The sequence below is a fragment of the Cyphomyrmex costatus genome, unplaced genomic scaffold (assembly GCF_001594065.2).
Source record: "Cyphomyrmex costatus isolate MS0001 unplaced genomic scaffold, Ccosl1.0 scaffold32, whole genome shotgun sequence".
NCBI lineage: Eukaryota > Metazoa > Arthropoda > Insecta > Hymenoptera > Formicidae > Cyphomyrmex > Cyphomyrmex costatus.
The window spans coordinates 406963-429537 of record NW_017277340.1 but is presented as its reverse complement, the minus strand read 5'-3'; the positions used below and the strand labels follow the sequence as shown (position 1 = coordinate 429537).

Sequence of the window (22575 nt, the reverse complement as noted above, 5' to 3'; positions counted from 1 at the left end):
AACTAGATTACATTAAGTACAGTAACAATAAAGTACGGTATGAATTTAAGAATACTAAAAATCTTCTTACAATGTTATCATCTTTTATGTAAATTATCACTGAAAATTTTATTGAATGTATATTTCTTGTTATTCATATATGACTAATAAAGCATTATTTTAGATAAATGTTATATAAAGTAAAATATTAGAGAAAAAGTGTTATTGAATGATCTTTAGAATTGTCGTAACTTAAGTGATCGGTCCAATTCACTGTGAGTGCCGTAATTCAGTTCTTTTCTTCTTTAACAGAACCGTTCTTTCCGTGTGTTAATTCCGCTTTATCTAACATAAGAACATTGCAGAACAATGTTGTGATAATAATCAAGGCTGTTTTTAACACTACTCTTCTTTTATAGTATACAAATAAGTTTACACGACCAAGGCATTCGTGTTGACCAGGCGCGAGATGTTATCAAACCGTGTTTCCGGCGGCGGAAAAAGGGAATCGCGAGTCATTTTATTGACACTTCTTTAAATTTCATTCCCCTCTGTCTTTTTCGTTATGCATCCCTCTCGATAGTTGGTTTCATCCCGACGTGGAAATGCCGCAAGTCGGGAAAAAGCGTGGATCGGACTGAAAGGGAGGGAAGGAGGTGGAAATCGAGGATTGAAGATAGGGGAAGACTGCAAAGCAGCTAAAGGCAGAGGAAGAAGGTGCAAGTTGGCAAAATAGAGAAGAGGCCAAACGGAAGGAAAAGCAAACGGCGCAGCACACCGCGATGCATCGCAAAACCAATATCGATAGGAACGGAACAGACGCCTTGAGTTGTGTATGCGGCTGCGCGCAGACATACGGAATATGTACGAGAGAAACGCACCGCGCCGCGCGCCGTCTTTCGCCGTTTCCCTTCCGTCGTATTCCTAACAAATTTAGTTGGAAATTTACCGGAGAAATCTTTCTTTTCCGCTAGCAAGAGCCTTGAAAGCGCTGCCACACTTTGCTGAAAGATTTAAAAGCGCACAGACATCAGTTTGCATTCACCTAAGTTAGTAATATCATTACGTATAGCTTCTACGGTAAGCGTTCCCAATTTTTCCTATAATACGAAAATGCTATGTTATCATTGGATACTTTAGAAATCATATTTACTCTTTATATGAATCTCTTCGATATATGAATAACATAGTTAACGAAATATAATACTTATAAACGGAGAAAAAAGAAGAAAACCGTACTGAAGATATTATTATATGTCATATATGGAAAGAACTGCAGTTTTACTAAATTATCTAGAAATAGTTAGACAACAGATCTGGAAATAATTTCTTTAAAATTAATAAGTGGCTCAATTATTAAAATAAAATATATACAATTTCTTTAGACCATCAAAATAATTATGTGAACACCTAAGCGTTAATAACAATGCCGTAAAATATTTTAACACTCTAACAATCAGAGTATCTTACATAATAATTTTGGTGGTCCAAAAAAATTATTTTCAGATCTAAAGCTAAATCTTTCGATACTTGAGCGAAATATCCAGAAAATATTTTATAAAACGTTATGATTTTAATATAACGAATACCTACAATAATTCACGCTGATTCTGGAACCTTTGAATGGGTTAAGAGCGGTTAAATCCTTCGCTTTTCTCAGCTGATTAATCGAATGGTATTCAACTTGCGCGAGAGAAGCGAGTTACAGAGAAACATCGTAGCGACAAGGATGTACGAAGGTGCTCGTCAGGCTGCAAAATTGATTCAATGGCGAGCAAAGAGATTTAACGCGCAATTACTCTGATTGAACGAAGCTGATGGCTTGGGATCCGCCGGGAGAATTGCCGACATCAAAGTACAGACCGGTACTCTGCTCCTCGTTAAGGGGACTGAAAAGAGGACCAACAAACGGACATCCTTACAGCATACATATATTGTTTCGCCGAAACAATGCATCTTTGTCGCTACTTTACGCTAAAGCTGATCCATTTGTTGAGGATTCAAAGTATCTAACGGATATCCCGTACAAAGCGCGCGGTGAGATACACTGCAATAATTATTATACACATATATAGTAAATATGTATGTGACATATGTCGTGAAAATACATTGCGTTTTGTATTGAAAGTAAATAAGAATACAAAAATTCTAGGAGAAAAATGTTGATGATTTAAATTTTTTATTTAATTTCTATTTTAGAAAATGTTTTATAAGCACGAATTTTCTTATATATTTAACAATTTTTTATATCTTTATAGAATTTCATAACTTTTTCAAAATTGCTTTTATCTTTCTTTTATCTACTTTTAGATTTTGTGTAGATTTTTTTAGGAAATACTTATTTTTGCTGATACAAAATATTTTTCAAGAGAAACACTTTCTTTATACACATTTTTACCTCGTTGCTGCTAGAGATGAATCGTTTAATGGATCGTTTGCGCAGCCACCTGTTGCAGCAAGTGAATTGCTCAAATTCGAATAGTATTGCTAGTGAATTTTAATATATATAACTTTTCAGATATATTTAATCAATAAAATACACATTGATACTTTTTAGTATTTGCTCATAAAATTGCCGATTTTGTCGAAAATAAAAAATCTATTCTTGTATAATGAAGAAATCGCTAAATTATTCGATTTAGTAATTCAATGAATTGCATTACTTATTGAAGTTTGATAATTCCAAACTTTGATCCTCTCTATGCTATGTATGGCGCAAGCAGTGAGATATTTGTTATTGTTAAATAAAAGATATATCTTTATTATTAAAATTGTTATTATAAACTAAAGGCCTCATTAGTTCTCACAGAGTTCTACGCAATGCAATCATTTATAAGTAGAGTTCCGGCCTCTACATATTTTTAATCAATTTTTTAATACCTGAGTACAGCACGACACTTGTAAAAAAAGTGACGTGATGACTATTTCTATCAGTTTCAACGGCAGTTTAAATACCTACTTAAATAGTTTTTATTTAAACATTATTTTTAAAATCATCTATCATAATCGTCTATTCGATCACGACAAAACGACGAGATGCCGTGATTACTGCCAATTAATGTCTAAGTAGTAACTAGTAAATTGATGAGGGCCTGTGAGATGGGGGACGGATCTATATTTCGGCCAAACGTGACGCTGGGGTGGTACTTTGAAATTTTAATGAGCCGCGTTCTCTGACCTCGTCGTTGGAGATTCGAGTGAGCGCCGTCGCGTCGGTATGAGGAAGGAGAAATTATAGTCCGCGTCTCGATACCGACGAAGTTGAAAGTTACTAGGGAAGGCGGTTCCTGCGAAAAGTTGTGAGAAGTCAATTAGTATGGTGCTCCTTTCACGGGGATGCCCGACCCACGCAGTTGTTAAGGTTCCAGCTGCCGGTATATACGATAATCCGAAGAACTTTAAAAGAGAGAGGTTGCCGCCAATAAGGCTGCTCGTTATGCAACACGCCGGGCGCGATAAAATAATACGCTTCTGCATCACTTTCTGAGAAACTAAAGTTTATAGTAACGGTATTAAGTCGCAAAAACTGTTACAGAATTAGTCTTACAGTTTTACTCTAGCAGAATTATATAGTACCTATTTATATAATGGAGTTCTTGCGAGCTCTTTTGCGAGAGAATGTTTGAACAAATACATTCGTAGATCAAATGTGTACAATTTTCATGGACACTGAAAAATAATTGGAAAGAGGTATGCAATTAATTGTATTGTTTGCTGTAGAAATGTTAAAACAAGAATGTTGCACGTAGAAAGGTTCTCTTGGTTTTATTTGATTAAAAAAATAGATTTTTCACAAATTAATAAAGTATAGGTAGAATACAATATGCAGATAGAAAGAAAATATAACCATAATTTTTATAAAGGCACTGAAAAATAACTGAAAAGAGGTGTACAATTAATTCTGTTGTTTGCAAACGTAAAATAAATATACAATATGCAGGAAAATTCTCTAATTCTATTTCTCTCATTTTATTAAAAAAATATTTTTCTACAATTTAATAAAGCACCGAATACCAGTATGTAGATAGAAAGAAAATAAAATCAGAAATCACAGATATTATTGCTAAACGACTGTTCGATATCGATATGTCACGATATATATGGTTCCCTCTTGGCAACGAATTGAAGACACTTTCCTTTACAAGAGCTTAAATCTACTGCGTCTCGAGAGAATGCCTTGGCAATGACCCGGCAAGACCTTTTTACGAGCACGGAATAATTATGGGTCTAAGTCCGGCTGTTCACATTTTCACGTCGCGCACCGTCTCTGTATAATAATTCAGTCTTACCCTTCTCACAATTTCTCGTCAGGATTGCAGCAGTTGTTTTAATATTTCTAAAATAGTCCGTCGCAATTTCAGAAGTAAAGAATAAGTTAGCGAAAGACTATTCCCAGAGTTGATCGTTAATTTTGAAGTATCATCTTTTAAGTGAGAAATCATAAAGTTAAATTAGATCGCACGTCGTATACTCTCCATTAATAATTCTGACATTTCAATCCGTAAAAGTTACGGTTTTATTAATAATTTATACTACTAATCCGCTTAACGACTCGCTTATTAACGCCAGTTCTACACGCATACTCATAAAATTACGTAATTACTTCGCGTAAGATACTAATCAACCTGATTACATAGTGGCGTGGTAATTTAAATAGTAGCCAGTAAAACGCTCGTAAAGCATCCGAGGGATGTAAGAAGGAGCGTAATCGCGCTTCTTTTTTACACCCCCTTTGGCACCACATCGTTACCACGCCAGACTTTATCTCCGACGTTCTCGCGTCATTGATTTAAACTCACCCGTCTTATCTCGTTCGCAAAATTAAGAAGAATACCGAACCGACTAACCCTCCTCCGCGCGCACAATCTCAGATAGTCGCCGTTAGTCGTGCGGTTAGATTCATCAGCACGGATGCCATTGGCACTGCACAAGAGAGGGAAGATAACTCTCGTGGCCGGCAGCCAAGCTCATAACGTATCAGAGCCTCTCGACAATCTCGACAGTCGATTTTTGGTCGACGACGACAAGTAGATTGAGCCTCGCGCAGACTGAATCTTCTCGCGCGTATTGGGGAAAGGAGGAACTTCGGAATAGGCACCGATGATTTTTCACTGGCTGCCATTGTATGCCGCGATGAGGCTTTCCTTCCGATTTATTGTATGGAAGTTCTCGGAGAAATGTACGAACTCTGAGTACGAATCCTACCTATTGTGCACGTGGACAGACGTTAACCTCGATCTCAACGTATCTTCGCGGATCTCATCTACCGAGCCGAGATCATATCCTCCAAAACGTATCACGACTTATCCGTAATAGGCTTGAACTTCGAGAACCTTCATTGCGAATGATCTGATCGTTGAAGAGGAGTTGAGCCATTTTTCGGACTTCTCGAAATATGATTAATCCTTGCCGAGCTCTCGGTAAAGTCGGCAAGCGAGTGAGAGGCGACATTTTGACCCGAGTCCTCGCGTTTTAACGTCAAGCTCTGACTGCGGCAGGGAACTCCATTAAAAGAGGTTAACTTTCGTATTTCTCGTGCACGACATCGACGTCAACCACAGAAACTTTTTCGACAGCTCGCTGTCGTCGTAAACAAATTCAGATACGATTGGCTGGCTGGGCGGTTGGGATGGCTGGCTCGCTTCCACCATTCGCTTTCGCCTTCTCTTATTTTCACCGCGTTTCCGGACGCCCCTTAGTCTGCGGAGCCAACCCTCCCGTTTCTGCCCTGCTTTCGCGAAAATACGCGTCATCCTTTCTCTTTCTTTCGCTCTCGCACTGCGACCGATCTCGCTTTCCAATTTAGTACTCGAGACCAGAGACTACGTCCTTGAAATAAGAGCTGCCGACGTTGTTCCTCGTGCGATGATACTGAATCCGTCTGGCTGTTACAAATGTAACTTGGAATTCTGTCTTGAAACCAATATCGTCTTACCTACGGATCCCGCAGATAAAACATCTCGAGCTTATCGAGCTGAAGTTTAAATGCTTCCATGAATTCACGCGAAGATGATAAAACAGACATCACCGTGGATATGTTCGAGAATTAATGGATTAGTGAACAGACTACGTGTTACTCTTCCTATCCTATCAGATAAAATCACATGAAAAATTGGATAATATATTTATTGACCTGACCATGCTTGATGAAATTGAATCTTCCTCCTCGCAGCTTCTTATTGAAACTGAGATTTGTTTGGGTCATTGAAAATTCATGAATTTTACTCAAGGATCTGCAAGATGCCATTTAATTGGTGCTTTAAAGTCTGGGGATAATATAATTACTAACGAGAACCAAGTAGATAAGTGATTTCAGTCTACTTGACTATGCATAGCCTTCGAATCAATTGACGCAAGGCTATACGATTGATTACTAGTAAGGCAGCATCAAGTTAGATTCTCAGTGATGAAGTGACCGAATTACACTGCGAAACTCAGAAACGCAACTAACAATAAGAGAAACCGCAATGAAATAAAGTGATTAATTCGAACAGCAATCAACAACTATATTTTGACGGAGAGGAAGACATTGTCAATAAGATACTCATCACCTTAATGCTATATAGATACACGATAGAAAATATGTGATTGTGTATATTATAATTTAAATTTGATATAGAAAGGAAAAATTAGCCTATGTGAGCCATCGCAAGTCGTTTTTCGTGTATAAAAATTATATTCTTCAATCGAAATAAAAATACAGACGTTTTGACATCAAATTATGTAAATTACGAATACAGAAATTATATGAATTAATGAGTGTCAAGAGTTACAATAAAATAATTTTTTATAAAAAATGAAGTCATTGTTAGTTAAAATTGTTCTCTCCGTCTGTCGTATCTAGTTGAATATTCAAACTACGATGGAAGTTACTATAATAAAATTGACAAATGAGCAATAGCTCAATACTAATTTTTTAAACTTGTCAAAATAATAAATTCAAGACTTACTTAAAAATAATTTGACGATGCTCCTTAACAGTTGAAACAAGAACGGTCTATCCATGTTGAGAATTTTAATATTATTACACATGCATGTATATTAATGTAAATTAATATAATAACTTAGTTCACGGAAAAGTCTGTTAAAATTGTTGGGAAATAATTTTCTTTTGCCATGTAAAGCATTTATATAAATTAAATTGAATATAACCGTCAAACATTTACGAATAATAACAAGCGATATATGCGAAATAGTATACCAGAGCTCTTACTATAGATGAATTTTTCAGAGAGGATAACTTTTTCGCGATGTAAATCTCGATGAATGCAAAATTGCATTTATTGCCGGAGTTGCCGTTAGATGACTTTTCGCTCATCAGTGACAAAAGCCGTGGGCTACATTGCTGTGAAAAATGTCGAATAGAATTTCGAAATTCTGCAGCGAGATCTATCACTCGATGAACAAATTATGTTTATTTTGCTCTAAAGTAGAAATGCAATCAATCAATATATTTATATATTACGTTAAAATATCTTGTATGCACTTTGATATAAACATTAAATAAACAAATTAAAGAGTTTTTGTTTAAGTAGAAACAAACATGACAAACTAATAAATTAGATAATCTTACTTCAATAAGAGAATTGAGGGCAAATTTTATTATACATAAATACACTCAGATACAATAATAGTACTTTCTATGAAATTTTTTTATTTTTAATAATGTTTCGACATATTAACGGTTTTTATTAAAAGCATATCCGCGCGTTTTGTTTTCGAAATAATGCACTTTTCAATTATTTTAAAAGTGTAGTAAAAAGAACTGCGTTTTACAATAGACGGAACCGAGAGTACTTTTTTTAAGTGGAATTTATGATTCAACGGTAAACCTTTTCACAACTCAATTTTTACAAAATATGCCCGTTTTGAGGGGAAGTGTTTTGTATATTTTAGCAAAAATAAATACCTTTCCTTTGTTTTCTAAAATAATGTGCGGATGGTGCCATTGTTTGCCATTTTGTACCAAAAGTAATCATAGAAGTGGTAAATACTCGAGCGTCGCGAAACGTTGAAAATTGCGATTATTGCTCCGTTCGGTGCTGGCTAGCAAATAATGTCGAAAATATCGTCGCTTTTTCCTATCCCGGTTTATATCTTTCGAGTGCCTCTTGGTAGGACACCAAACGCGAAGGCAATAAAACGTCAGACTTATATATATCGTTTTGCCGATCGTCCACCGATCGCGCAGTGCGAGAAATATTCATGTTAGCGTACGTGTGTGCGCTGTAAATGATACAAGAAATTCTACGTGTGCGTACGGAAACAATTTTTTTTCTGATGCTGGAACGTCGAATGTGATATATTCGCTCAACAAGTTCGATATTTTTGTTCAAATGACTATACATGTACCAAAACGATGTTCATTCCGCAGTAGATTATGTACGATATAATGGTATCTCGTTCGTTCTTTTAGCCATTGTTTCTTTCACAAATATTGTAGATATAACTTGTTTCTATTTAATAGTAATTTAAGAAAATAGCATAGTTAATTTATTTGGAAAATTGAAAATTTTCCACTAATTTAATTGTAGAGAAATGTACAGATAACAAAATCTACGGAAATTCTCAAACTCTTTATATGAATTATGATATATCGATTTTCTATATGGTGCAGGACAGCATTACATAATATCGGCGATGCTTTTAAAATGATTGTTTCCCGATAAAAAAGTTTATTGTGATATTATAAAATGTTTTTCCGTCAGTTACAGCGATTACATATATGATATATAAAAAAAAGACGGACTAGTGGATATCGATATTAAAACTAAGCAGTTATATTATTATTTGCAAACTGACATTGCGAATTGCATTGTTTTTTTTACAAAACGCAATATGGACGTCAACGTTGAAAGAAAACAAAGTGTAACAAAAAGAACTTGGAAGAATAGATGATGGATTGAGTATCATCGTATTATTTCTTATCTATTTCCTTGGTTTTGATATTCCAACATCATATTCAACATTACATTCTTTTTGCCTGATGCGGTAGTTGTCTGCTTCCATTTTTCGACGTGCATTTTATTTCCTTGCTATTCAGCTACCAACTAACGTCCCTTTACTTTTCGCTTTCTGTCCCATCTGCTGTGATCTCTATTTCCGTCATACCGCTAAGTTCGACGTTTTTTTTTCTTTTCTTCTTAGTGAAACACTGTTGCTAGATTGAAAAAAATCGACGGATATTAAAAAATAATATTCTTCAAAGAAAGAAAGAATGAGAGAGAGAGAGAGAGAAAGAGAGACAGAGAGAGAGAGAATATTCTTTAGTCTGGTAATTAATCCAATCGGGCAAAATCCAATTTGTCGAAGATTTCATTAAATAACTCTGTTTTTTGAAAGATAAGATTAATATTACAGAAAAGGAATTTTTTTATTGAAAATATATTGATCCCAAGTAGTCAAAGAAAAATTTGTGGTTGAAAGAACATCTACTAGAACACTTTCTATAGCCAGCAAACGCATTTGTTCTGCGCTAACGATCAAGAGATCTTTTCGATTCTTATATTCCATTTTTATCGCTAGAATTTTTTCGTGTACTCTTATTACTTCTATCTTGCAGCGTGTATTTGATTTCTTCTCGGTTCAACTGCTCGCTTGACTCAATCGTCCTCTTGCCATGATAAATAATTAAAAATGGAAATATTTATAAAAAATAACTAAATACGTATGATAAAAAAAGAAAAATGATCGAATGAACGATAAAATTTGACTAATAATGTACTTTGTATTGAAAAAATTATCAGGAAGAAAAGTGCAAGTATTAAAAAAAAAAGTGTATATATATATATATATACACACATACACATATATTTAGAGAGAGAGAGAGAGGGGGGGGGGGCACGTTTCCCGAGGTTAACGATCATCCTATTAAGCAACGAATTAAACCTCGTTTACTTTCGAGAGAGACTCGTTTACAGCCAACTTGATTTTTCCGCGCTTTGCCCTTTGAGCGCCAGTACGAATCGACTGAAAGTTTATTTTAGCCTTAGCCATTTACCTCCGCGTGCTTGCCTATAGCTTAACAATCTGCAAATGTAATGACGAGCAGATGGAAGCAATGCAATTAAAAATATACAGACAGAAATGCCGTAAATGTTAAATTAATTATTGAACACGCCATAAATTAAATAAATTTGTATATAAGTTTGTATATATAATATAAACAAAAAAACATTTCTTCTTCGATAATTTCGGCGTTATAGTTTTTAGAAGCTTCGTGATTACATTATGCTTGTCTTTAGATAAGTATAATATAATTACGTACATATAAAATGTTTCCGCGAACAAACTATGCATTATTAAGATTTTATATTGAAGTGAAAAATTTAACAGATATACGTTTTTTTAAAATACGAATATTTCTGTGATCAAATCATCGATAGATTCTCAATTTGACGTCGTAATGAAATATTACTATTCATATTAAATTTTATTTTACTCGGTATTTTCTTTCTTCACAGTTTTGTATTACTGATTATGTCATTAGAAATACTCAGTATACTGTAAAAAAAAAGGAACCATCTGGATTGGTGTAATCCACGTATAATGACGGCGATATCACCACTGTAACGTGGAATGATAATGGAACCTCGAAAACCCATTATCTCACTGCACAAGAACCCATTACTCGCTGGCTTCCAGCTTCTCGTTGATCTTTTCCGCTGTTCTCTTGTGATAATCGGAGATAACTGGACGGGACGGCTTAATCATCCATCAGGAAAAGACCTAGCATTTTTGAAACCGAAAGCAGCTTTATCTTATATCTATACTGCTAATGGCTTCCGTAAATCTAAACATTTATTCATTACTGCATTATAATCTACGAAATAACAAAACAATTTTAATAACAAAAAAATTTTACCACAAAGTTTTGTGTGTTTATCAAATCATTATAAATAACAAATTGATGTTATTTGTCATTATTTTGACATCAAATAACATAAAAAATGTTTAAACTAAATATGATGAGAACATGCCGTAACGGTCAAGCTGGATCTTGAATGCTTCTAATATATAATTTCGTGTAATATATAATTTTTTGTAATGAAATGTTTACACGATTTTTGTAGACTTTATTTTAGTGGTATACGACAAGATATTTGGCAGGCGTCAGCCTTTCAGAATTTAAGGTAAATGTACCAGTTAGTGGACAGTTAGTAGATATGATCCAATTCGTTGGACAAAGTGGTACAAAATTGTAAATATTGAGCTTTTAACGATATGTACAACTTTAAATAAATTTATTGTTTATAAAAATTTAATTACAAATTAATTTAAAATCGTACATATACCATCAAAAGCTTTATATTTGAAATGTTTTATCACTTTGTCCAACAATTGGTTCATGTCCATTAACTAGTACATTTACCTTATGCGTTTACTTTGATTGCCTTTCTAACTGCTTCGCAATTCCTTGTAGCTTCTCACGTGACAATCATCACACTACACTATACGCTATAACTCGTGAGCAATCTGGAAGTGCGATAGCGCTCACATTTACCGAGATTCGCTATTCGTGGCACTTGATTTAACTAACGTTGTCTTGTTGTTGCATAGACGCGGTAACTTCGGAGTAAGGCACGCTCCGAAAATCGATTTCTGTCCGCGTGCGACAACGTAAATTAACTTGGCGATGTAAAGACAGAAGCAGCGTGCAGTCGGGTTTGTTCCTGTGGACGGGTGAAGCGATGCTCGAGTAACTCTGGGTCGGTCGGTTGTCTAACGTTGGCCGGACGTGCGACAACACTCGGAACTTACACGAGATAACCCGTTGGGTGTGCCAGTACGTTCCAGGTTCAGTCATTCTATACGTACAGCAACTGACCCTTATGCTCGCACAATAACCCCGAAGTGGCGTAAGAGAAAGAGAGAGAGAGAGAGAGCAAACAGTACGATCTTGTACCTCTACATGTAGTGTAGCGTTAATGCGGCGTTACCCTCAGTTTACGGCGGTTTTCTTGGCCATGCTCTGGGGTGGATTATCGACCGTGACACGGCATCATTATGTCGGCATTAACGGTAGGAGGAAAACTCGTAATTTCGAGTTAATCGCTTTCTTCTCTTTCGTCGTGAGAACGGGAGGTTGGACGGAGAAACGTTAATTACGTAAAGGAACGAAAAACTTGATTAAACTAATAGTAGCATTACACTCGCGATTTTTCTCCGGATAATTAAAATCAGTGCTTCGAAAATCTATTACGAGAGTATCTGCTTGAATTATTGCTCGTTAATGCGGACGCAGAGTTGCCAAGTTTTCTGCCAAGTTGTTAGTATACGTTACTACTATCTTGCTTGCTCAAACAAATTTGCCAAAAAAGCTATTCGTGTTAAAACGCGCATGTCACTTTTTCTTGCAGCGTGCCAGCAAGTCAAGCATGGCGTTCAGGCGGTCTTCGGACCTTCAGATCCAATCCTGGGTCAACACATTCATAGTATCTGCGACGCCCTCGATATTCCACATCTCGAGGCCAGGCTGGACCTGGAGACGGAAGCGAAAGAGTTCAGCATTAATCTCTATCCCGCACAAAGTCTGCTCAACACCGCTTATCAGGACATCATGGAGTTCCTCAATTGGACCAAGGTGGTGATTATCTATGAAGACGACCATGGTGAGTGATAATACTAGTATTGATTTTTGCGTTTACAAGAGCTGCATTCAACAGAGAAAGCAGCTTTGTAACTCTCTGTTGTAAAATTAAGATTAATCTTGCTCTTAGATCCTCACTGGATCTAAATGTATAAACCAATCATATTAAAGAATTTTACAACAGTTGCTTTCTTTGCTGCAACCAGTGATAAAGTAATATAAATTATTTAATCTGCTTTTTTAACTTTATTCTTATTATTTTGTTGCTTTTCGTTACAAATAGTGACTGCGTCAGCTTAATAATGCTTCGTAATTTAATATCGTAACTACTTTTACACAAATACAGAATATTTCGTGAAAAAATTGGAAGCAAAACGGCTTAGTCGAATTTTTCAAATGCTTATTGGCATGCAGAACATTTGTCAAAGTTTGTTTTACGTTTACTAAAACTTCTTGGAACATTTAACGCGCGCTATTGTAACGTAGAATTTCACTAATGGCGCTGTGCGTTTTTGGTTATAAATAAATGAAAACAACAGAATTCTCATTTCTTTGGCACGAGAATAGGAAAGAAATAACGAATACTTTTACAATTTTTGTCGAGAGCACATTTTCCTTTTTATATGGCAAATGATATACGCAGAAAATGCATATTTATAACTTCGTTGTCGGATCCAACGAATTCGCGACTACTTAAGTGATTAAATGAAAATTATATCGTGTGTGTATGTGTGTGTGTGTGTGTGTGTGTGTGTGTATGTGTGTGTGTGTGTGTGTGTGTGTATTATCTCTCAAATCTCTTTGAATATTTTAATTGCGAATTGTTGTACCTTTTCTGTAAAAATCCGAGATAAATTAGATATTCTCTGATAAAAGATAAAAAGATATTCTCTGTTTGAAAAGTACAAATAGATTTTATGTAACCTCTGCTAATCTTTGCATTAAAAGTATTGCAGATAGAGGTATCACGTTGGACGAAATTCGAACGTTCGAGTTTAGTTTGAGTTTTTCCTTGGCACAAAGCCGATTTCAAAGTTATTTGAAATCCAAACTAAACATGTATAGTCATCTTTTACAAGAATTCGCATATGCATGGGCAACATGTCAAAGCGATATTTCTCTTGATGTGCTTTCGCGTAGAATTATATACTTTACTAGTAAGTTTGAGAGAAGAGTACAAAGTTAGTAGCGATGGCTGATTTGAAAGATCCAAGCAGGGATTGAAATTCAGATTGAAGCTGACGTTGAGTCCATCTTTCTCCGAAAAGGGACAGGCTCTCACTTCGGCAAGTCAGTTCCATATCTTTAATTAATTAATTCGCATAATAGATCTATTTAAATAATTCAGAGACATTGCAAGTACGTCCAATTTGATTTTTAACACTTATTCTTAAAGACATTCATACACGGTGGCAGATTAAGATTTTCTTGAAAAATCCTTCATTTTAAAGTTACTCTTCCAATTTCAGATTATTAGTTCAGCTATCGCAAACATGAACTCAAGGAATCTTCAAGAAGCATTAAATATCATTATTTTTGACATTTTAAAATAAATTGTACAATTAACAAAATATTGCATATTCTCAAAACTAGGACAATTACTTTTTGGCATTCATATATATCTCATTCTTTCTTTTTCTTATATTCTGAGTTTCTTTCCAAGTTTCAAACATAAATTGTAGTCGATCGATATTTTCAACGCGCTTCCGTATTTCTGTATGCATCGAAAATGCGCCAAGAAAGAGATGCATTAATTATATTGTTCTACAAAAAGTCGAATTTTTTTCTCTCCGAAGTGCCGTAGTATATATCTCGTAGATTTTTCGCGTTAAACACGATGCTATTAGCAGAATTTGTGTAGCGTGTTAGGAGTTTAAGATGAAATGGGTCAAAAATAACGTTTTTGATCATTTTAAACATTAAACATTTTTTACGGCAAACTAAAACTTTTTCTCTAAATGAAATCTAAAAGTTTTATTCAAGAGCTTTCAAATGAATTTTAGTTTATGATTGTACGATTTATTTTTATAGAATTATAACTGCTAGAATTTCAAACTTTTTGTAACACTGTTCAACAAAAAAAGTATTCTTTTATTTTCGAAGTGTCATAGTACGTAACTTGAAAGTTTTTTTAGTTGAACACAATACCATCGTCAAATTTTACGTAATGTATCAGGATTTTGGTAAATATGCGATTTAGATGACACTTTACCGATTTTAACGTGTTCTTTAAACTAATGCCATCCCCCACTTAATTTTTATGGAAAATCACTCAGGACACTCTTCCCTACAACATATCTAAAGGACATTGAAATCAGTGAGATGTCACCTAAAATGCATATTTACAAAGATTTTTAGTAAACGGGTATGTAATATTAAATAGGAGTTTTATTTAGAAACAAGTTTTTGTTTTGCCTTTAAAAAAAGTGTTGAAAATGGCCAAAAACTTCTTTTTGTCATTTTTAACCCATTTTATCTCAATTTACTAAAAAACCTGACACGCTACACAAATTCTACCAACGGGATCGTATTCAGGACGAAAAAATTCCGGAATTTGTACTATGACATTTTAGAAAGAATTTAGATGGTGGACAGTGTTGTTTAAAAGGGAACAATAACTGTACATTTAAATACATTTCTAATTTGTCGAAAATAACAATCGAGAGTATAGTCAGTGGAAAATGATTCTCCGGATAAAAACAATTACGTTGAATTAGGAACGATATCAACAACGTAAGAAAAATCACATGCCATAAACGTTCATTTCGCAACGCTGGAATATTTCCATGACTGATTATCATGGTACGTGGGTCGTCATCGCGGTTTGCTACTGGGACGGTTTGCTACGTGACCTTCTGCAAGATTGTCGCCAAAATCCACCATCTTTAGTCATTTGTCATGTTGTAAGAGATATTTTATTTTTCTCCCCACAGGCAGTTTTTTCGTAAATCACAATTGCTTGTAATTTTACCACGAAACAAATCGCTGCGATTATTATTCGGACATATTCTTATTCTTGAAAAATATTACATACAAAAATATTACATAGTAAAATATTAAGGAAATAACATATACATAACTATAGTATTTTTGTACGCGATATTTTTCGAAAATACTGTCCCTGTCAAGTAACTGAAAAGACGTGAAAAAATTTATTGTTGGCCAAAAAGAAGTTTATCTTTATTTAACATAAAGATTTTTTATAACATTAGTAAATTAAAATAATTGATAAAATAATATGTAACATAAGTATTGAAAATTGATTGCAATAATTAATAGAAATCAAAGTACAATATTTTATACTTTATTAACTATATTAGAATTTTATTGCGTGATTGCGATATGCCACGTCAACAACAGTGAATCGCGAAATGATGTTGATATAATTTTAGAAAGACGAGAGAGAGAGAGAGAGAGAGAGAGAGAGAGAGAGAGAGAGAGAGAGAGAGAAAGAGCTAGTCAATTTATCTGCCATAAATTCACAAACAACTATATGTAACATGATTATTAAACCTTTGAAGAAAATTAGTGTGCTATGATCCATCTATATCGAATAATGCCAACAGACATTGAAATTGATAACAAAATCAATTGGATACGTTACACGCAGCTCGATTTCCCGTAATGGTATTCGATTACATAGAACGATTAAAAGCGATGTTACATGCAATCGAGTGAAACATGTTATGCGCGTGCGGTAAAGTCAAAGTGAAATGAAATGACACCATCGATGGACTAACACGTTTACCAATGGAGCGATAACATCTTAAGTTTTTCTATCCAACTTTGCTGCCTTGTCGATAATTTCATTTCCGCGTCTCTCTCTGCGGGATTTTCCCGGAATTTAACCACCTTTGATGAAAACATCTCCCGAGCTTAACCGCCTTCCACAACGAGCTTAGCTATTTGTGAAGGAAGTACACGTACAAGCCGATTAGAACGCCCCTGACCCCCTGCCGGTTCCCCGCTATCTCGTCCAACCCCCTTGCGCATCTCGCCTCTTGCCAGAGCCGACGTGAATTCCTCGAGAGATTTACTGGGACTCCGGGATCTCCGTGTTTCCTACACTTTCAATTCCGGCGTGCTATGTACCCACGAGGTGTAAGGGATTCGGGTCGGCGAAATCGTACACGTCTCGAGCATGTTTGCCGTTAACAGCCCGCGATTCGTTCAGCGGAATTTCGTCTTATCGACGGAATCGAACATCGTTGCGGAGATGCGGTGTGACGTGTCATTCGAGTGGCTCAGTGTCGACCTTACGGCTTTACCTGAAAAGCTCTCAAGTCGACCATCCTATTATTTATATCATTGTAAAATCGCTGATTAGCTGTGACCTGTACGCTAGATTTAGTATCACATGAATATAGAAAAAGATTAATGGATTGCAAAAGTTTGGCAGATTATTCAACTCCTAATTTAAATCACTTAGTTATCTTTGATAGTAAGATAGACATTTAAGCAGTTTGCGAAATTGACTCATTCAATCGACGAGCAAGTGCCGTCGCTAGTTCCACGGTTATCTTGGGAACCAGACAGCGTGGCATTAGATCTCTTTCAACTTTCGAGTAGTTTAGAGAGCCGCTGGTATCGATTCACGATTACTTTACTCGTTTTCCGTCTCATGGAGTTCCCGCGGAAACTTCCTCAACCAGTAACAACCCGCTTTGCGCGTTTCTCAAATCACTGCATTCTATCTAATCAAGCGACAAGTGTGTTCCTTGCTTTTTGCCTTGTAATTTAGTTTAAATGTACGAATTTAATACTAATTGCGCGCATAATTGGATAAAAGAATTATAAAACACATCTAATTTCACTTAATTCTATTTTACAGTAGTAGGATGTTTCGGTCTCTCTATCTCTCTCTCTCTTTCTCTCTTTTGTGCCAAAGGATTATTGGTGCCTGAAGAATTCCATAATCGTTATTCCCTGTATGCCTTTAGACCGCCGCGGAATGTCAATTCAGAGCTTTCTCAAAAAGTTCAAACATCTTCGCCTCGTCTGCAATTTCATACGAAAATAGAATTTCGAATAGAACGCGCCCAAAGAATACCGTAATATTTCAACGTATAAGAGAATTTCCCAACGCTCCTAGTTTCCTGTTTCGGGACGTCAATGAGCATAAGAATGTTATTGATTATGCAATTAATGTTTAATACTTAATTGCTCCATTGACACGCGTCTAAAGCATTGACACGAACATCGTCGTTCATCCGCAAGGGTGGCATTTATCTTCACGAATCTAATTGAGTTTCGCTTCCGCTCGCGCATGAGGAGAGATATCGCGCATTAACGCACAACGAGCAAAATCAAGCCGCCGCATTAGAAACCTTCCGCCGTACAATAAACGCGCCGCGCATAACTCTCTGGCAGAATATAGTAGACTTTGCAATGAAGTCCTGTGTCCGTGGCTGTAATATCAACGCCAAGTTCCCTATACAGATATGCGCGATGTTAATGGTGAGCGGAATTGTGACTACGCGAGCTGGCTTGTCTAGTATTTCACATGATGTAAGGCACTCTCAACGTCACACCGACGTCAATTGGTATCATTATCTGGCGCGAATCTATGATATTTTTAATCCTATAATGGGAAGGTTTCTTTCAGAATGTTACTGGGGAGATTAGATCCGCCCCGATACTCTGGTTTCTTTATTTTTTATCTAATCAATATACAAAATGGATGAAAATAGTAACATGAAACTTTTTCCTGTATTTTTTTTTATAAATGAGGAAATGCACATATGAGAGAAGAAATGACCGTATTTCGTTGTAATTTTAAGTAAATAACATTTTTATATTTTTGATAATACTTCGATATATGTGTCATTAACATATATATTCCTAAATAATTGCAGTAAAATAAAATTTGCCTTGACGAAATTCAGGGGTCACATTTAACTTCGATTTTAGAATTAAGCTTTAGCTATAAATGCAGCGAGAAGTATCATCGCTTTTCTAACGTCGCATTATGCCATTCTTACGTTACATTATTTAAATGATCAAACAGCTATATTAAGCGTTGAATTACACGGCAACAATAGCAATAATACAAAAACATTAAGTCAGCCACGTCGAGAAAGAGTTTTCCGATTGAAATAACGACGTAATATCATGCGAATAATACGCGACGCGATATTAAGCGAAAATTCTTCCACGTGCGCGCGTCTTTATATGAAGTGAGTTACGTGCTCCAGCTCGTCAGACATTATTCAACGGAAAGTCGGCAGCGAGATTCCCGACATCGTAATTACATCCAGGATTCATCGAAATTACGTGAAGTGAAACCACCCCACGTGGATTAATGTTTCAGCAGGTAATTTGGCGTCGGTTTTTCAATTCGCGGTATAATAAGATCAGCCTTCATTCATCCCAAGATAAGTACCAAAAGGTGAAAAATTCACCGTGAGGTGATGGTACTTTCCACTTTTTCTTCACCTGAAAAAGAAGCACGTCGAGTGGCCGAAACGGTTTCGAGTTCGTACTCCCGCCAACCTGATTCCGTGTTCTTACGTCCTAAGAATCGCCAATGAACCTTCAACCTGGCCCATCATAGTCCATTGTGGAACTTCCAAGACTCCATCGAACAACCATCTCCACATCCCCTCTCTCTTACGTTACACTTCTCTCCCTCGCACCTTCGTCGTTCCTTACCATCCGCATTCCTCACGGAATCCTTCAGAATAATGGAGTCGCTGGCGGAAGTACGAATCGTCCTGCTGAACTCACGACCCTGCATTTTTATATTTCGATGCAGAATAGCGAAAAAAAAAAACACAAGAGAAGGGCTTACGTATTTCCATTTTTCTTTACGGCAGAGCCGACATTTTTATTGGGAAATTTTTGCATCTCGCAAATTTCATCGAATATCACGAATATATCGCGCAAGACTTAAAATATAAAATATTCGGAATACACATTTTTAACTTTAACAATAGTGACAGTTCTGCAAAACAATAATATTAATATTTTAACGCACACTGTCTTTTTAATAAAAGTATGAAATTTTTATGTTATATGCATACATATATTTCTTATTTTCGACATTTTATCTGCAATATTCCGCCTAGATATTTTCTTTTATTCTGTAGTACGCTCACCTCGTAAAGTTCGCTAGTTCAAGCATGAAATGTCAAATCCTTTTTACGTGAGATCCGTCAAAACCAGGCGATGTGGCCTTGTATTTTTATAACCTCTGAAAGTGACAGACCAGCAGTATTCTGAAGATCTACAAGACCTGTACGATGGAAAACTTCAAGCACCTTGTGCTTATCTTCCCTACGAATATCCATATTGAATGTCGAACGCGTGATCCTTAAATATTTTTTAACTTTAAAAGTATATAAAAAAATTGAGTGATATAAAATACAAAATTTTTCTATTAAACGTCATTGCAGGCCGTATATTCATGGGTATACCCAGGGGAAGGGTTTCAGAGTTTAAATCTAATATTTTTCCTATTTAAATTTAGAAATATGAAAAGAAGACATTTTAAGCTTTAAAATATATATATTTAAAGGAACACACACATACTTTAATAACACAAAAATTATTGTTTACGTGATAAGAATTGGTAATCTTTTCTCTCTCCGAAAAGAAAATCTTTGATGTGCCCATAAGAGTACTTTATAAACTTCATCTTTATATAAAATTATACATAACTTGCAATATGTGATATCATTATATTCTACAGATTTATTTTATAAAATAATGTAATAAATACAGCGTAATATATGCATATTTTATTATTTCTTCCAGAATCTGATATTTTAATTCTCTCTTTCTCTTTCTCTCTCACATTGTTGATTATCATTATTTTATCACACATTTTAAAAAGGCAGCTCTGTGCTTTGAATACTTTAAACGTGCGATCAACCGTCAATTACTTCAGTCACGTATTTTAAATAAGATAGCTTAGTGATTACTGTTCCATTTCCTTCACGTATCTTGAATATTATTAAGAGATCAATAATTTCCCTCACGTATTTTCAAATTTCGTTAAATAGACTTGCTCCTCTCTAATTTTACAGCCATGTGTTCTAAATGATTTTGCTTCTAAACATGATAATATTCTTCAAAGAATTTGAACGCAATATTACGGTAATTACGAAGAAGTTGAAAAAATACGTAAGGGGCATGAGCAATGCATCCGTGAAAATTATACACGGTCACTATCACATTTTGCGGAGACCTTTCCGCGGATATCCCACCGCGTGGTGCATTCTTGCGTACATGAGCAAGAATTTCTCCCTGTCATAATGAGAATTTTACGACCAACCCGGTCCCATATAACGTGTCCAGTCGAGCGCGTATGTTTTACACGATAACTAAACCATGACGATGGAGCGTCGCAAGAGTGGGAATTCGTTCCCAGACGCAAGAAAAGTCTTCATGAACTTTTCGTATAACTCGGCAATCGTTGAAGTTCCACGGTATGTCGTCTTTCCGCACGAGCGATTGACCAGTCCCGATAGGACGAGCAAATCTTCCGAAAACAAGCCTCTTCACGATTCTTGACAGAGTTAATGAAAGTCCATCTCGTACAACATCATTTTGGAAAACAAGTTGTGGCTAATCAGTATTAATTTATTAATTAGAGAAAAACATAGTTGTTGTTAATTGTAATTATATATTTTATTAAAATGTTATCATCGGATAACTAAACAGATATTTTCAATTTTTATTTCTCTCCAGTTTTTTGTAGAACATTTTTGAAGGGCTTTATTTTAATACGGTGCGTATTTCAATATTTTCTATTCGAACATTCTCACAACAATATGTTACAGTTTTATAACTATTTAATCATTTTAGGAAAATCAAACGCGAATTTTTTTTTTGTTTGTTTTTTATAATTTGATTTTCATTCTTTGTTTTTGCCTTTGTAAAAAAATGTAAAAATTAGAAGGATATAATTAAATCCTTTGGAATTGGACAAAATTAAATTACAAATTCAACCCTATCTAATTAAATTTGAAATTAATATGTTTACAAAAATGAGCTTCTTATCTTTATTATTTTTTATTATTACTACAGCAAAATAATAATTAAAAATTTAAATATACAATTAAAGAATTAATAAAAATTTATTTAGTTCTATTTATTGCAGTACATTGATCGTTCTTTTCTTTTTTTGCTTTAATTATTATGAAATTTTTATATAAAGAAAAAAATCTTTAGATGTTTTAGAAATATAACTTTCATTCTAAGATATCATATATATATGTATAATATCGTAGCAAATTTGGAAGAATTAACTATACAACTTTCTCTAAGAAACTTCTTCACAAAAGCAATTGCTGTATTTTCTTCGTTCTTTGTCAAAATATAATTGCAACTCCGCAAGAAAAGTTATTCCTCTTACTTTCTTGGAATATTATTAAAAGCGTCATCAAGTATCTTTTTTACAAAAATCGCATTTATATTCTAAAGCGCTATTTCTCAAAGTACTTCCAAATCGAATCTTTCAGCTGCCGCCGCTCGCTCGCACCTTCAATATTCATTCGGCCGTCTTCTTAAAATGCGCATGTTTAAGACAGCCGGCGATCCAATTATTTCGATCGTCTGTCACCGCGCGATCCACTCGAGGCGAGGAACGAAAAAGGAGAAGGCAAGTAATCGTTGACAGCTTCCTTTCGTGCGTGCCGACTCAGCGCAATATTTCACACTGTCGAGGCATATCGACATTTCGAGCACGGTTCGTAAGTGGTCGTCATTAGAGTGTATAAAAAAAAACCAATATGATAATCTATCTTCCGTAGGAATAGACACGAACGTTTCCTCTATAGTCCTTCAGACAAATTGTTGTCAAGTACCGCCACGTTCAGTTCGGCTTGCAATTTTTTTCTCATCTTGCGCTTCGCAGAACCTTTATGTGTATGAGTGGTGCAACCAATTATCTCGGTAAGGTCTCTTCTGTGATTTGTGCGACGTCGATGATATTTAACTCTTTATTTTTCTTAGTGCTTTGGTATCTTTATTTTTAGTCCTTTTTTTATTAATGATTTTTATTA

At 35.2% G+C, this 22575-nt stretch overlaps 1 protein-coding gene across 1 annotated transcript in view; it reads left to right on the top strand.

Annotated features, from left to right (window-relative positions):
• Positions 1–22575, top strand: part of LOC108775792 (glutamate receptor ionotropic, kainate 2) — a 125859-nt gene that overhangs the window by 34739 nt on the left and 68545 nt on the right. Inside the window, exon 3 of the mRNA XM_018542238.1 lies at positions 12339–12590. Coding sequence (XP_018397740.1) covers positions 12539–12590 — 52 coding nt within the window. The 5' untranslated portion in view covers positions 12339–12538. The remainder of the gene's footprint in view (positions 1–12338; positions 12591–22575) is intronic.